This window comes from Rhea americana, unplaced genomic scaffold (genome assembly GCF_003343005.1).
Source record: "Rhea americana isolate MKP2758 unplaced genomic scaffold, rheAme1 scaffold_61, whole genome shotgun sequence".
In the NCBI taxonomy this organism is placed as follows: Eukaryota; Metazoa; Chordata; class Aves; order Rheiformes; family Rheidae; genus Rhea; species Rhea americana.
Window position 1 is genome coordinate 4,963,708 of NW_028186768.1, and position 17,586 is coordinate 4,981,293.

At 44.2% G+C, this 17,586-nt stretch overlaps 1 protein-coding gene across 1 annotated transcript in view; it reads right to left on the bottom strand.

The window, feature by feature from the left end:
• Positions 1 to 4,434: 4,434 nt before the first annotated feature.
• The window catches only part of LOC146587190 (cholesterol 7-desaturase nvd-like), a 13,839-nt gene continuing 687 nt past the window's right edge, over positions 4,435 to 17,586 (bottom strand). Inside the window, exons 2-7 of the mRNA XM_085320096.1 lie at positions 12,035 to 12,223; positions 9,620 to 9,798; positions 8,026 to 8,151; positions 7,591 to 7,710; positions 6,080 to 6,256; positions 4,435 to 4,593 (exon numbers count right to left, since the gene is read on the bottom strand). Of these exons, the coding sequence (XP_085176222.1) occupies positions 4,435 to 4,593; positions 6,080 to 6,256; positions 7,591 to 7,710; positions 8,026 to 8,151; positions 9,620 to 9,798; positions 12,035 to 12,223 (950 nt within the window). The remainder of the gene's footprint in view (positions 4,594 to 6,079; positions 6,257 to 7,590; positions 7,711 to 8,025; positions 8,152 to 9,619; positions 9,799 to 12,034; positions 12,224 to 17,586) is intronic.

Consider the following 17,586-nt stretch of genomic DNA (forward strand, 5'->3'; position numbering starts at 1 on the left):
GTTCAGTTATTTGGAGAGGTATTTCAGAGACATGTTTCTGCAACATTCTTTTCAGAGTTGATGCCAAGGCAGAAGACAAACTGTAACTGTAAGAAAGCATCCGTTGCTTGAGGATTTTCATGTCAGTGTTGTATTTATGGTTTTACAATAAAACAACCTTTAGGAAAAAAAGAAGTGTGTGGGGTTTTCTATTTTCCAAATACATGTGGGACCTCACTCGCTACTGAGCATCTCAGTCTGAGAAGAGAAAATATCACTTACTAAATCCCACAGGGCAACAGGAGTCTCTGATGGACTTCATCAGCCAAAAAACTTAGCAGTGGGCTCTTCCCTGCATCCCATGCACACCCAACACTCCCTAAAACAGTTTCTAGAGCATCCTCTGTCTCAAGCTTGTCTGCCAGTGCAGCAAACATGCTTCTCTTTTACCACTGAAATATTTATGTATAGCAGAAAGTTCTGCACAAACCAAGACGCTCTATGGTCAGCTGGATGGGTGGTTGGTTGGTTGGTGTAATGCGACGTTCACACTGCCGGGACAAGTTCAGTCCAGCTGAAATTTGTACTGCAAAAACAGTGTAGGCTGATACCAGGAAAAATAGTCTAACTGACACACCATATTCCTGTCCTGCATAGTCAGAGGTTTTCACTTGTATCAGCAGCTTCATCTGCCAGCTTGTTTTCACCCTGGGAGGAAAGAAGCAATCAGGCAGTCAGCAGGCACTATGTAGCCTCGTTCCTCTTTCTACAAGACAAGGCTCTTAATAGCTATTTGTAATACCAAAATATCACAGGGCACAGAAATATTTGCTTAGAGACTATGCAAGTCTTGACCCATAACAGTGTGTCTCACAGGGTCGCAAAGACAGAGCAGTKCCAGAGTGGTGGCCCATCAAGGGCCTTATTTGGAAAATACCTCCTGGGAGCCATTGAGAAGTTGCTCAATGTCATCAAATACTGTGCTCTTGCCAAAACCTCCGTATCAGGCCTGCATGTGGAAATGCAGTCCTGCTAATGCTGTTTGTCCGGAGTGCCAAAACTCACCTGTAAATGAACCAGCACCAATTACTTGGTAAGTGTCCTGGGTGGAACTTGTGTATAAACCAGAGTTCAGAGGAGGCGGAGTACAAGCTACTGCTGTCAAATCTGTGGTGCACTGTCGATCACCCTTCATGTATCCTTTTCTATTTTGATTTCCCTTGGGGTTGTGTAGCCTYTAAGAAAATCAAAACCAAAAAACTTTGCTTGAAAGTTAGCTAGGAAGTAGGAAGTCTGCAGTGAATTTCTTAGCTGGGAAAAGGAACAGAACAGAAAAGACATGATACAAAACTAGTTGTATTCATTGGGTAGGATTATTTTGGTTAGTCAAGTGTGAGGACAAGCCACAATAATAAAACTATCRAAGTATAGTATTAAGAATGGGTGTAGATTTGCAGTAGATTTGATGTGAATGAGTGAGTTCAGTACACAGTAAGATTAGATGCCCTCACGTTCTAAGCAGATGTGGGTTAGGATTTGTTTGGAAATCTGAATATGTAAAGGGGATAATACATAGCTAAAAGGCATACAAGACAGGAGGAGAGTCCTCCTTGGCAGGTCAAGTGTCTCCTGGCACTGAATTGTCCTGTTCAGTAGGCCCTTTTCAAAGAATGAGTAAGACTGCAAGGGGAACATAATAGGCTTAAGCTAATCTTGTTTTATTTCTGAATTCTGATTTTTGCCTAAATGAGAAAAAACAGTTTTAGCAGCAAAGGAAATGTTAACTCAGGTTTGAGTTTCTTCTAGAAGTAACCCATAGTTTCCTTTAATTTCAGAAACACTGATGAATCTAGCAAAGCTAATTTAATTCAGCAGCTCTAATCTGTTCATCTACTATTTGTCTTCTTTGGAATTTTGTTCATCTTGGGATCCTCCATGTGGGAGCATCTTGAGGATTGGGAAGCCCAGCCCAGGTGTGTTGCGCAAGGGGCAGAGATGCGTGGGCTGTGCAGGTAAAACCTCTGAACTTGTATGTGTATGTGTTGGCCATGTGCCCCAGCGAACATGCATGTGAACAATACGTGTGCCCAATCCACATACTGTGATGTCTCTGCCCTGATAATTGCAATTTCTGCCTCTTACTCCTTCTACATCTACCTTCCATCAGCTCTGTTAGGGCTYAGTGTGGGCCAGCTGCTCCCTAAGGGACAGGAGCCAATTGGATAACCTGACMGGCAGGGCAGGGCCCTTGCTGGCCAGGACCCATCCCACCACCCTATATGGGATGGTCCAGGCAGACTCTGAAATCATGGCCAGGTCCAACCAAGAATCCAGATCATCAGGCAGGTTTGTGTTGATGAACCAGGTCCAAAATTAAGCTGAGATGTCAAGCCACAGGTTAGGACCAGATCTGATGAGAGTAACCAGGTTTAGACACAGCCTGCAATGGCTGGGCAGGGCTGTGGGGTCAGGACGGCCTGAGGGTGGGCAGGGCTGTGGGGACAGGAATGAACCAAGGACAGGCCTGGCCCACAGGTCTGGATTGGGATGCCAAGGTGCAGCTGGAGACCAGCACCACTACAGCAGCCCTGGGTGCAGGGACTAAGGGCTCTGGGCTGGGCTGAAATGAGGTCCTGGTCACTGAGCAGGAGTGTGGGGGTCCCTGGTGAGGCTGAGCAGGGCCGTTAAGGACTATTGGTGCTCTCAGGACACTGAGCAGCTCAGTCTGTGGGTCAGGTAGCGCTCCTTGCTGAAGCTGCCTAATGTCCCTTGCTTGGGATTCCCTACAGCTCCTGAAGAATGATAAYATAAGTAGGCTATAGAATCACTTCTCCCACACGAGGAAACCCCCAGGACATTTCTACACCTATGGTCTTTGTATCATCCTATGTAAAATGCATCCAAGTACAGATGCTTTCGTAGGTTCATGCTGCAAAGCAGTGAAGAACGACAAACCACAAGCACGATAACAGTTAAAAAAAAAGACTTTAATAGTGAAGTATCATCAACAGTGCAAAAGCCTAATGTGAAAGCCAAAAGCATGGCTGTCAGGAGGGGGCTTGGCACACGGCTATCCAGGGTGCTGCCAGGAYTTGACAAGGATTGTGCACTGGCAGGGGTCTGAAGTGACATGTTCCTCGCTCCTGGCTCCCACATTATGGGTTAATGGTGAGTGAGGAAACAGAAGCCTCAGTAAAGTGCAAAATTCAAAAGGCACAAGCAAGCACTCACCTGCCCTATCAGCACCATGTGCACAACAGCAGTAGAAACCAGCCTATTTGGAAAGTTCTTTGTTTTGAGCACTTGCTTTTTCCAGCTCTTAGCATAAAGAAACTTTGAGACAGCCCGAGTCTTGCAAACACAAGGAGACTCTTTCTATGGAGACTTCAGGTTTTTTTAGGGAGTACAGTAGGGTACAATTTCACCCATCAATATAGAGCACACTCTTCAATATAGGACAAGAGAATCTGGAACAAATTTAGCTAGCTTTGCAGCCTAGTTTTCATATATTAGCTTAATTTTTGATTACAATGACAGTAAGTGATACCAGTGATCTTGCCATTAGTCACAGATCACAGAATCAGTAAGATTGGAAGGGACCTCTGGAGATCATCTAGTCCAACCTCCCAAAGATTTCCTGGTGCTGGTTCCACTGGGGCTAGAACCCAGAACGTTCAGCATACAAAGCAGATATGATAATCACCATGACACAGTTTTTTGTAGCCAATTGGTATTGCTGAAATCCATGGTGTTTTAAAGCAGGATCTTATTCACATCCACGATCTGCAGAATAGTTCTCTAAGTACCTTGGTCTTGTTTTATCTTCAGGATAGTCTCTCCCAGCTAGGTGCAATAGCTGCATCAGGAATACACTCATGTAGTGCTCAGTAGGCCCTAGGAAGCCCATGGGTATGGAAAGGGCACGTGTTCCCTGCATGGTAGGCAACTAAAACTCAGGCTGCCCTGACTGCTGCCAGAAAGAAGGAAGAAAACAGGCCTTATAGTCACACCTCTGACTGCCATGCAGACATCAGCCAAGGCTTCTCCGGAGAGCTGAACCCAGCCCCAGCCAAAGTGGTGGTGCAGAACTAACAGCAGGCCTTGCTGAGAAGGGAAATTCAGGTAAGAGAAGGTCATGTGAAAGGAATTTCATGTAACTGCTTGGAGGGATGGCAACAGTGAGAGACAAGGACATTTTAAAAGGAGGTCTGTCTATCTTATGTTCACACTCAGGCCACACATTACAGTGCAGATACAAGATCAAGTGTGTTACACTCTCTGACCTTTGACGACCTGAGCATGGAGGTGAACTCCAGGGCTCAGGCTTGCCTCCCTGTGCCAGTGCCTGAATTCATTACATTAATCAGGCCTGCCCACCACTGCTGCCCTCTGGCCTGGATGGGCAGAAGCCACTTGATGGCTTTTGGCCAGCTTCATCAGAGGGGAGTGAGAACCTCACCAGTCCAGGCCCTCTTGCACTGTGAACTTCATGCTTCTCTCACCGTAGAATTGAGCATACCACCGTCTATGCTTTTGGATGGTAGAGTCTTCTTTTACAAGGAAGGGCTTAGAGAGATACTGCTTGTTATTCCAGATGGTTATATCACGTTCAAACTGTAGGAAAGAAGGAGGATCAAATTCAAATGAGGAAGCTGAACCAACTTGTAYATGTTACTTGCACACTAGTTTTATTTTTAACATTTCTCCCAAATACCCAGTGTAGGACTGTTTCTATTATTTTTAACTGATAACACTACAGCTCTCTGTCTGTGGGCAGCAGACACGTTTACTCCCTTGTAGCACCAAACAAGAAGCCATTTCCAGCTTGAACAATATGTCCCCCTCGTAGATAATGCTGCAAAGCAAATAGTTATTGTGAAGTTGGAAGCTACTCCACCTGAGATTTTGAATTGTCAGGCAGTATCTCCACTGGTGCTCTCTTGTGAAAGCCGATCAGGARTTTATAAATTAAACATCCACATCTTGAAGTCTACTCAGAAACATGTTATAAGGTTTATGGAGTTTTCCTGCGTAGAGTCATTGCAAATATGAAAGCTGATCTTTCACCTTAGTAAGAATGCAAAATACTAAGCCAACATTTATCCAATATGAGCTAGCACAGCTAAGCTAAATTTTGGGTATGTTTTTGGCAGCTGAAAATTGTCTTTCAGCAGTTTTCACTGCCGTGGAAGTGAAACTCTCTCTGGTCAGATGAAAAAGTTTCCAAGCTTTAACAGTGAGATCAGAAGCGATTTGCATGAACCATTCTGACAGCAGCCTACACCTGTTCGAAAGGCAATTACAAGGATGATTGATGGAGTCAGATTCTTGGTAGTGCCGCATGGTATAACAAGAAGTAACAGTCACAGACTGCAAGTTGGGAGGTTCCATATGAACATTAGGAAAAAGAAATCAACAAAGTGGGTAGAGCAATAATGGAACAGGTCACCCAGAGAGCTGGGGAGCATTCTCCAAAATAGGAGTTTTTTTCAAGGCTCTTAGCTGAACCTAACAAGCCCATGTCTGGCAATAGTCCTGCTCCAACTGGGATACTGGGCTGGAGACTTCCAGAAGGTCCTTCCACCAATTCAGTGACTCTCTGTGGTAAGGACCTGGAAAACTCATTTGGAGGGGCAAGAGCTGCCAAATGTTATGATAGTTTAACAATGGGAGGATTTCTTCATGTAGTTCTTCCCAAAGGAGAGAGGTTGTCCTTAAAGTACTGGCCTGGGATGGAGGAAATCTGGATTCAGTTACTAGTTCTGTCAAAGACTTCTTGCAGTTTGGGAGAGGTTGCTTGAGCCTTGTGCTTCAGTTGTCCCTGGGTGGGAGAAGGATAGCACCTCTCTCTCTGCCATCTTTAACAGATGAGAAACTGCAGGGACCCTCTTTACATGAGAAATAGCTTCAAAGAGCGCCAGTTTAATCCTTTGGGCTACTAAAACTAGCAGATCATGCTGAGCACTAAAAGGATCTATCCCACAGTGCTGTGATCTGGCATATATCTGAGCCCAAACAGACAGCTGCTCTTCCTCCTCAGTGACTCCTATCTGCTGAGCTGCAGTGGCCCTCTTTAACAGGTCTTCTTCGGAAACCTTACCTGTATGCACTCTGCTTTCAGGATGAACTTGGGGATTATGGCTGGCATGTTCTTCTGATAGTAGATTTTATGGACAACATTCTGCAGGAGAGGCTCAACAGGAGTCACAGTCTGCAGGATGATCCCATGGCCCAGGAAAGCATGCTCAAAAATCAGGAAAACCAGTCCTGGGCCCACCTGCAGAATGACAGATCACCCTTACAGAATATTCTCAAGTAGTCCAGTTCTCTGGTACATCAACTCCCAAAGCTTGAGACCTGCCTAAGATGTCAGGATATAGGCTACACAGAGGGAYTGAGTAGCTGCCTCACCAAGTTCTTGCTTAGGTGAAATCATCATCAGGGAATGAAGACAACAGGAGGATCCTGGAGCACTTTCCTACTCCTCAAAACTGAGCACAGCTGTGGCACAGAAGGGCAATGGGTGAACAGCTCTATTCTGCCCAGTGCATTCCATTTATGCAGCCATTGATTGGGACAGAGACCCAGGAGAAGCCTCTTTCCTAGAGCAAAGCCTCCAGATCAAGGCATTAGCATGAGGCTTTTGCCCCGCTTGCCGAGCCTCCACCCACTGAGGTTGTCGCATGAACTTAGAGTACACACCAAACTTCCCAGCAACGCAACAGGAGACTTGGGGAATGTTTTTCCAAGACAAGTGGCAGAATATCCCTGGTTTAGTCCCCTTTAGTGTGCAGGATTCCTAGTAAGGCCAGAAAGGATCACAGCAATGATCTGGTCTGACTTCCTGGATTATATACGATATAGGAATTCCCCAAATTCCAGTCACGAAGCTTGTACTCAACACTGAACACAGAAGAATACATGATTAGGAYCATATCCTGCCCTTAACCTCTTCATAACTTACCTCTCTGCATTTGACACTGAGGACTGACCATGCTTCACCAGTCACAAAGACTGTTAAAAGTAATAATTCTCACTATTTAAAATGAGGAGGCCAACCAAGGCTGCTGCAAGGGGCAGAAGCCACAAGGTGCTGCCAACTAGCTCTGCCTCATGCCTGCAGCGGCTCCAGCCCCTGCTGCACTCCTGTGCAAAGCAAGGCACTTGTGTTGCAACAATTGCCAGAAAAAAMCAGCTCTGTTGTATTTCCCTGCATACTGTTCCCTTGCACAGCTGCACGGTCCTGATTAGCCAATGAGAATATTTGCGTATTGGTGCTCTTCCAGGCACCATAATGTCCCAGGATATGGATTATCTCCACAAATGGAAACAGAATGTCTTTCTTTCTTACTTCATGAGAGTTTCCTTTGTTTGTGGCAGATTTTGCATCTTGCATCTCCAGGAGTGCTCAGCAGCCTCCCATTTCCATGAGCTTGATATGCCAAAGCAGCAATGAATCTTTTTATGAGTATGAAATGTGGTCACAGGTAATTAAAGGTGACCAAAAAAAGATTAAATGGCAACTAAGGTCAGGCACCCATGTGTAGGATCACTGAACCATCTGCTTTCCCTGGTATCTACACAAGGTGTTTGAAGGAACATGTTACATACTTGTCTGGCTGAAACAGTCAAATCCAGCAAGGAGAAGTGTTTCCCAAACACGGTTGCACTGTGTTTAATCAGCAACTGGGAGCAGTGCTTGTTGGGCCCTGGTTCTGGCTGCCATTCAGCCTGAAGGGATGAAGACACGACTCAGTCTCATGACTCAAGAAAACAKGACTAACTAAAGCAATGTGACCTTTGCAGACACAAAGGAGGTAACAGCAAAACAGTAGTGAAAGAAGCTGGCTGTGAAGACTGTGTAGAAACAAGTACAGCTGAGAGAGTGTGGTTAAAAGTCTCACAGACAGGAAAAAGAGACTTGTTTTGAAAACTAAGGGATGTGATAGAGGAGAAGAGGCAGGACTCATGGAAAGCTTTGAAGCAGAAAGGAGACCTGTGTCAAAAGACTTCCAGCTAATAAGGGAGTCGTAGTAATTTTTTTACCTTCCAGATATGCTTCATAAAACCCCACAGCTTGGACCTTGTATACCTCAAATCAGTTCCACTCAGAATAGCTGGTCCATGGAGAAAAGTCAGATGAGCTGTATCAGCTGCATTCTCAGGGATTTCCTGCCATCGGGGAACAATTTGCAGTTATCTGATAGCTGACTTGAATGGAAGCTACCTATATTTTATGACATATTTAATAACAGTGTTGCAATAACGTCAGACAAAGTGTTATTGCAATATAGATCAGGGCACATTGCTCCAACCGCAGTGGAGATGCTCTCTGGTAAAAGATGTAGCAAGAGGATGAGGCAGACAAGTGAGTGAAGGAATGGGCCTCTTTTAGCACACACTGATTTGAGACTAGTTTTTAATTAGTGTATGGGAATAATTTAAACATGAGTAACTCAGAAAATTCAGGGGTGATTTTAAGCTCAAAGAAATCTAACCATGTTAATGTTTGCAACTACAGAAGTAGGGTACTCAAAGAAGCCCTTATACCTGGTCCTGCATCAATAGGTTGTAAGGAATAAAGTATTTTTGTGATTGTGCTCCTAGACTCGATTTCACATATTTTTAAACCAGTTGGAACCTTTCAGCTACACCCCCCCCCCATTTTTTTCACTTTTTAAGATGTTTTAACTGCTTTTATTACTCAAATATACCAGTCTTTTACCGCCTTGACAAATAGCAGAGAATGGCCCCAGAATAGGAGCCATGGTGTGCACAATGGTTTGCACTGAAAAGTAGATATGAAATAATTTTTACTATGCCATCACTCTCCTGTTCTCCACACTTCTCCTGCTTCTTCTACTCACTCCCAAAGCCATACCTCCTGTGTCTCTTGCACCTTTTCCATTTCTTTCTAATCCACCCACCTTTRTAGTGGTAAGTGGTAAGTGGTATAGTAAGTAGACCAGGTACAGCAAAAAACATCTCCACATTTTCAGCCTCATTTTCACTGAGAGCCAGTGGAAGTAATCGGCATTATGAAGAGTAGTAGCTCTACATGGCATATTTGCCAGTATATGACAATGATTATGAAGATTAACAATAAAATAACCATGATCTTCCACTCCTATTATTCAGCTGAAAAGCTTCCTTACTGCAATTCTTAGAGAATTTTTTTCCAAATTAAATCAGTTTTAAGTCAAAGTAAATTAACAGATTCACTTTAAATACACAGAACATCTGTTCTTTATTCAAGAAGTACATGTTCTGTGTTTGAAGAACATATGCTGTATTCTCTGTGTATATCACAGTGGCATAATTCTAACTCTAAACTCTGCTGGCAGTATGGTGGCACTGGGCACAGCCAGAGCACTGGTTAACTGGCAGAGTTGTGCTTGAATTGGGCTATACAAGATGACACCAGACACAGACATGGCCATATGTCTACACGTTGCTGCCAATTCCTCTCTGCTTTACCATGAAAGATGTGTTTAAGAAGGAAAAGCAAGAGGTATAAGTAAGTTACCCTAAACCACAGGCTCATGAATCACGGCTGAGCTTTCTTGCACCTTCCCTAGGACATGGTTTCTCAGAGTCCAAGTCACACATGGAGGGACCAGACCCTGTCAAGCTCCTCTACCTGAATGTGTGCATTGATGAAATGCTCTGTTTGCCCACGAAACACCCAGTCTTTCGTGGTGATCTCCCGCTGCTCAGGGACAGCCCATGTTGGACTGACCCCATCACAGTGATACCAGACCAGCAGCATCCCGTTCACTTCACAGGAGGGCCAGGTCCGAACCGTTGCAAAATCTGGCACTGCGGATAAAAGCAAGCCTAGTTAAAAGAGATGTTTCCCGGGTTAATATTGGTTAAACATCACCTTGTCCTGACCTGCAGCTAAGAGCTCATCTGTACGGGTGTTATTAATGCTGTCTAGGGGAGTTTGTAACCTTCCAGCATGCTGACCCTCAGGATACAATCCTGAGGCTCATAGAAGATTGTTTCCTTGCATCAGTTTTATTTCAATGTATTCTGCATGTATCTTCCACGGAATAAGCTGAAAGTATGACTATTCACTCTACAGGCTACTTTTACTACTCTTAAAACCATTCAAATAAGTGAACACATGCTGCATCAATGAACCCTCCTTAAGCTTCAGTAAGTTAAAAGGTGATGTTTTTAGCTACATGCATATTGACACTAAAAGTTATGTTTAACTCCTGAGTTCAAGTCATTCTCTGTTACAATATTATAGTACCATCTGTTACTTTAAGGATATATCTGCAGCTTCTCTAATGAAATGTATTTTCGTATTTACATTTACTAAAGTGTCAGAACATTTATCTTCTTACTGGATGGAGGATTTTTTTGCCTTAATTACTTCTTTTTCTTTCAATTTGCAAGCAAGCACAGAGAGACTAGCGTTTCCTTATTATTCAGAATTACAAAATCACTTGGGAGGTGAAATAACGGGAGAACTTAGGTTTCTTTTTCAATTCTCGAACACCGAATGAGGCAGGAGGAGATCATCGCTACAATTTCTAATTGAAAATCTGGTGCTCATGGCAGAGGGGAATTTATCTCTTTTCAAGAGGGCTTCATTTGCCTGATGACATCTAGTGCCATGTTAGGCTCTACGGCTCTCCTGCCTGGCTGGAGGCCTCCTGAAAGCCCTGTGCTGCCTCTGCCGGCCCTGGGCATCCTCAGCATTTTGGACTGCAGACACTGACCCTTTCTGCACCCCGCTGTGCCCGAGGAATGAGCTGGCACCCAGAACAGGTAACCCTGTGCCCAGGGCTGCCCCCAGACCTGGCTGCAGAGCTGCCCACCCGAGTGCTCCGACATTCCTCTCTCTCTCAAAGCGGCCTGCATGAACACAGATGGCTTTTTAATCTGTTTATATCAACCTGACCCATTTGGACCAAAATGGGAGCAGGGCAGCTGTTTGTTGTTTTGCACTCTTAATAATAGCCTTTTAATGAAGCAGTTTCAAGTGGAACAATGCATTTTGGCAAGCGTTTGCCTGTAACTCGAATATTCTTTGTCATTTTTATAATGAAACACTCTTTGCTCATCACTTGGAATCAAATTTTCATTCAGATGAAGCTCCTGAGTGAATATGGACAGAAAAATACAGTACTAAGCTTTTTTTGATAAAATAAAAAATAGGAATTATTGCTTAGTGAGATCTCTAAATTGCTTATATTGTCACATATGGATAAAATCTTTCTTCTACTTTGAGGAAAATGGTCTGTTTGGCAGAAAAACTGAGTTTTGTTGCTAACTGATATTTTCATTGCTATCCCAATCAGGGAAAGTTGAACTTCTTTAGGAAAATATTTGAGAAATGAAAGCTAAAGCAAAATTCAAAGTATTTTAAATCTGCTTGCTGATTTCAGTTATGTTTAAAATTGGTACTTAAAATTGATTATGGAAACCAGATAAAGTAATTGTTACATGAACTTTATGTAAGATATCCTTCCTACACAATGCAGAGTGCATTCAAAAAGTAGGTGTATTTGAAGAGCTGTCYTAGATTCTAACTAAAAGACCTCTTTAAACTCAAAAAGGAGAAAAAAAATTGCCATTTAGAGACTGTTTTGTGACAGATTCAAGAACTGACATGGTATGGACTATTACTGCAGAGCACAGAATAAATCCTGAAACCTAATAGTTCCTCAGGCTCCATCCCTCAGATGCTTTTTGTTTTCATGGTTTGTGGTGAAATGAATAATTCGGAGTTAAAAATGTTCTTTTGATGATACACTGCTTGCTAAACACAGGAATTGCAGGGCTATCAACACTGAAAAGGGTAGTTATTTAACCAGATTAAAGTCCCAGTTATCATCTAACATGTGAAAGTGTGCTGGAAAGTACATGTGGACACAGACAACTCAAGAGGAGAATTAGAGCACTRCAAGAAATGGGGGAAGAGTACAGAGGCTGAGTTACTAAGGAAAACTACATTTCCTTARTAGAGCAGCTTTTTATGAGGACACACTGGCCACAGCCATTACTGTGGATGCTTTCCGCAGGTTTGAGGGTGGTTCACCTTTTTCAGCGTATGGGATGCTGGTGCATTTTCCATCTTTTCCTCGAAACTGCCATCCATGAAATGGACATTCGATGCAATTACCCACGACACGACCACCCACAGCAAGGTTAGCACCGAGGTGAGGGCAGTAAGCGTCGACCACATACGCCTGTCCATCCTGGGTGCGAAACGCGGCAAGATGTTCTCCTGAATGTCAAGGCAGAAATATGAGGTTATAAGATCATCTGTGAAAAAAACACTTCGCATGAGGCAGTCAGGTAAGACACATATTGCTCAGAAACTTCCAAACAGGCAGCAGAGACAAATAAAAGGAGGACTATGCAAAGGTTCCCAGACAAAGAAGTAATAAGTTATTTTTTGTTATCCCAGTAGTTCTGGTTCTGTTGGATTTCCCTAGCTGGACCGCCTTGGATCGTCAGCAGAGCCAAAAAACAGCTGATATCCTAGTACAACAGTTTGCAAAAAGATCGTGCAATCAGCTGACAGCAGCCTGCCAGGCTAGTTTAACAAACTGGTTTACTACTTTGCATGCATCTGCCTGTGCAAAGATATCCGGAAGTATCCTGGATACTGGATCCTGAGGGGAAATGCACTGTTAAAAGTTATTACTGGAGCTTTTTAGAGGAAGAGCAACTGCAGGACAGAAATAGGGTTATTGCAGGCAAATTATTCAGCCACAAGATGGCATCAGGCTGCTGCCAGAGCCAGCYTGCTAGTGCCCAGAGTGGAGGGTATGAGAAAGAAACTGTGCAGGGTCTGAGAAGATATTCCCAGAGAGGAGGTGCTTTCCTGGCAAATTGGAGGCAGGAGGTATTTGCTGACTGCAAAGAGTCACCCCATTGGGATGCGGCAGATGCTGCAGCACTTTGGGTTTGGTGGCCATTGATTTATGGTACTTGTTTAAAACACATCCCATTGCAGTGACCAGTCACGCCATGGGCTCTTCATGCCAGATGTTTCCACCACTCCCCGCAACATTTGGCACACCACAGAGCTGGGTAGCTGCCTCGCTTCCCAGGGAGGCTGCTGGAGAGCAGAAGCTCATCTGTGCTGAGGTCATTTCCTTTCTCCAGGCAGTGGGCAGGACAGTTTTGCCCACTCACCTCTAACACCTCGTGGCCCTAACCCTCAGCCCTGGTGTGCAAGCTCTCGGAGCTTGTTTCAGCTGTGGGGTAACAGGTATTACCACACAAATGTTTAAAGGGTTACAGTGCTCCTCTGCTAAAGSAGAGCTCCATACAGAGCGGAGCAAAGCCAGCTGAAGTGATAGCTGTGTTTGACAAGAACCTCATTCCTGTACCTTCACCCAAGAGGTGAGGTTTCTGTCATGAGCCACATTTGGTGAGGGGCATTTAGAGGAGAGAGTATGGGCTTACATGTTTTGGGGAGCTTTGGAAACATTAGTTGATAGGCTTATGCTCTTATCTGTGCCAGGATGTGCTTCTGAACTCCAAGAGCAATCTGCATCGCAACTCAGCAGAGAATCCCATTCCTCGAGGAGAGACAGCCAAGGACTATGAGCCCAAACACTGACAAGTTCGCAGCAAACAGAAGTTTTCAGGTTAAGCCAAAGGAAGCACTGGACTGCTCTGCTCCATGCAGGGAATGAAAGGAGAGAGTTGGAGTTGACATGGCTGGGCTGGACTGTGCTGCTCTGGTGCTCAGCCTGTATTTTCTCTGTAGCTGGATCTGATTCCTTGTGCTTGCCGAACCAGTTTGAGATTAGCCCTGCCAGAATCTGTCAATGTTCAGTCCTGGAATGGCTCTCTTCATCCCCCATCCCCAAGGGGAACATAGTGTTAGCTGAACAAGAAACTATTAAAATGTTTGTTTTGACTTACAGAGAGACAGAGAGTACTTGCACAATAGCCGTAGGTCTGTTAAGGCACTGCTCCTTGCCCAGCTGGGCAAGCTAGCTATCACTGAATTGCACGCCACAATATTGTTTAAATAAATGCACTACCCAGAGGGACTGAATACATGCCAGGTGCTTTCCTGGTGTTGGCAGAAGCTGTTCTGAGACAGCTGCACACCTGCGAGGGCTGCAGTAGTGAAATCTCTGCTAGCATGCATGTAGTGCAGAGGCCATAGAGAGGACAGTGGTTGTTCATCGGTGACCTGGCCTGAAAGCAAATCTGCACCTGCTCTCAGYGGCCACAACTGTATGAACAGACCCCACAATGTGCTTCTGAGTTTCCAGACCTGCTGTGTCCCCCTTCTGTATCAGGCAACACCACATCCCTCCCTTGGCCCCACACACTTTGCATGAAAGGAAACACTGGTACACAGGCAGATGGAGCTATCTCTGAAAAGATGCTGGATCTGGATGTTCACAGGCCAAGGATCTCAGGATGCATCACAGCAAGAAAGTATAGGTACAACTTTTTGATTCAAGTATGGCCAAACTACAGAAACACACACAGCAGAGGCTTATCTTCACATGGCGAGGTTTCCGAATGCCAATAAACGTTGATTTGAGACCAGGGCTGTTCAGGGAGGTCTTTTAACTTAACAGTCTGTGAAGGAGGAACTTAGTGCAGTCACTATCCTTGTTTAACGGATGTTCAAGCCAAAGACTGAGATTTCCCTAGGTTATCTCATGCCTGCCTTTGTAWACAGTAGACTGTGCCATTCTAGGGAAAGGCCTCATCCCTGTGCACTCACCTGTCCCTGGACACTGTACATGGTTTTAGGATTTCAAGTGTTCACTGCTGTAAGAGAAAAACACTGCCTGCTAATTCTGCAGTCTGCAGAGTGGTTTGAACACCATTTCCTCTTTTGCCAGCTCTTCTATGCTGATACTGCTGGCAAGAGTACCACTTGTTCTGTGCTCTCATCCCTTCCACAAGCTTAGAAACTCACCCTGCACTACTCCTGTTCTGCACRTTAGACTGTGAGCACCGCCTTTTTGTCAGCCATTTCTCCCCGGCCATCTCTTTCTCCTGGCCCCAGGGATTTATAATGTGAGTTATTTCAAAAATTAAAAATCATAGAAGAATGAAATGATTATAGAAAAAAAAGGAACAGAATTATTTTAAAGAAATAGAACTCAAAACTGTATTCTTACAATAAGCTAGCAAGTTGTAGTCAAGGCAATCAAAACATCCTCTCTGCACAATAGATGTCTTTCTCAAGCTACTGACAGTCCATGCCAACCTAATCATGGACAGTTGCCTTCGCTGGCTAGGTTTCTATCATAGCCCATATCATGGTGTCAACTTACTTCACAAAAACAATTTCCCTCCAGTCCATCAGACTAGACGACAAAAAGAAAATACAGCTGATGGTGTTAACCTGCAAGGTAGTTATAAAGATTTGTACTTGACCTTCTTCCTTTCAAGATGCCAATATTCATGGCCATTCTGATCTCCAGAGAGTTCCAGGTTTGCAGACAGGCAACCAAAGATCTAACTGTTTAAGCTCATATATTCCCTGCTGAAGGTGTCAGGTGCACTGTAGTAGCAGAGCACAAATGTGCTGTGTTAGTCAAGACCATGGAGTACCTGGGCAAATGCACAAAGAGAATCAAAACCTTGAATCAGACAGCATAAATCCAGCCAAGAAGGATAAGGTGATTCTGTGATCAGGCTGGCCAATATCTGTGAACCACTAGCTATTTTAAGAAAGAGAGTTTGCCTCTCCTTTTCTCACTGCCYACAATAATTAACAGAAAATCTCCAGAAACAATTTCTTGGGGCATTGTGCMTCCTGTATGATTTGAAAATGTCACTGATGCTCTCCGGTAAAGGGAGCTGAAAATTGCCAATGAGTCAATGTTTTCTTCAAACGCAGCAGGAATACACTCATGGTTTAGGCGAATTCTTTGAGCTTCGGCTTGTTCGTATTTTTTTCTATAGTAAAGGAGAGCCAAGGAGAACAAGCACTACTAAAGCAATCCAGTTAAAACCCAGGGTACTCTGTCTCCCATACCAAGCTTCAGGCTTGCATAGATGCAATTCCATTAAACTGTGAAATCTGGTCGTTACAGTGGATACTGCAACTTAAGGTTCACTTAATGAGAAATAAGCGCAAACTAGACTTTGGGAGCCAGATTCTGACCATATTTTCCCAGTCACACTGATGATAAATGACACAATGTAAGCTATCATACCCAAAGCTTGTGTTATCTGGGCAAAGAAGAGGAAAACCTGGAAATTCACCCATCCTTTGATCTGGCAGAGATGTCTTGTTGTTGTCCGGTACCTGGATATCCTTCCTGACACAGGAAGCCTTGCACTGGTTCCTCACAGTCCTTATGGAAGGCTCTCTTGTACATCTTTTGTTGGCATAAGGCACAAGGGAGTAGATGGACTCAAAGTGAAGGTCCTTTTCTAAACCCTCAATTCTTAAGCATCAGCATTTCTTCTTTCACTAACCAGCCTCGCCACCTGAGCTGAGATTCAAGGCAAAATGGGGAAAAGCAGGGAAAGGGCTTCTGCCTGAACAGCCTTTGGAGGTCTTACGGATTCACTGGGAGCAGCAGCTGAGCAGATACAAAGGAGAAACAGGAGGGGTTTAAACCAGAGCACTGCAGTCAGAGTACTGGGGACCTGTGTTCTTGGGAAGACTCCAGCCCTCTCCCTCACACACCTCAAGGAGGAACCCTGCAGACTTGTGTCTGCAGTGAAGTTTTAAGAGACAGGTTTTCTCCAAGAATGATTCACATCTAAAAGTTTCTTTCTCATATGTAGTCTGGAACTCTTCTGCCTTGGAGAGGTGAAGCAGTGCCCATGGCCAGAGCTTGCTGGGCTGCCCAAAAAAGCTCACCCAGGACTTCTGAGTGAATTCTGCTTTCGTCTTTAGTCTTTGCACTCCAGAGCCAGCAGAGCTAGAGGAGAAGCTGATCTCTGCTCTAGCTTATAAGGACAATGTCCTGGGAGTACAGTATCCTGGCTTACCATACACTGAGAAGCTCTACTGCAAGTGAATATCTAGAGTACTAATAGCCATGTACAGACACAGATATTTTCCTGTGAAATAAACTTATTTCCTTTATGGAAAACGAATCGTTATTTTTACCAGGAATAACACAAGGCACATCTTCTCTCACTCACATCCTCTGGAACAGGACCTCATTTCCAGGCTATGCTCAGACACTCTACCCAAAGTAAATTAGATATGCACAAACCTGGAGGCTGTAGGTTATTTAACAGTCTTATTTAATGATCAGTCTTTCTGACACTAGTATGCTATTGTTACTCTGTGGCTAAAGGTGTTTCTACCAGTACATTTTAGCTGGATCCAAAGAACTGAGCCCCAGAAACTAGGGTTTGGGTAGACAACTAAGAAAATTCTAGTGTAACAGACAGACTGGTGGTGACTCCCCAGGACACAAATATTGAAATGAATTGTTCCCATTATATGAAAAAAAACTTCACAGGAGAGGAAGGCTGTTGAAAACACACCTAGGAAACACTACTCCTTAGTAGTGAAGGATCACCACTGAATCAGAGGGATTTTAACCTAGAAACATCCCTGCCAAGGAGGGCATTCACACAAGCCCAAACCAATCACCAAGACTGCCAGACCCTGAACAAGCTCAGCACTTC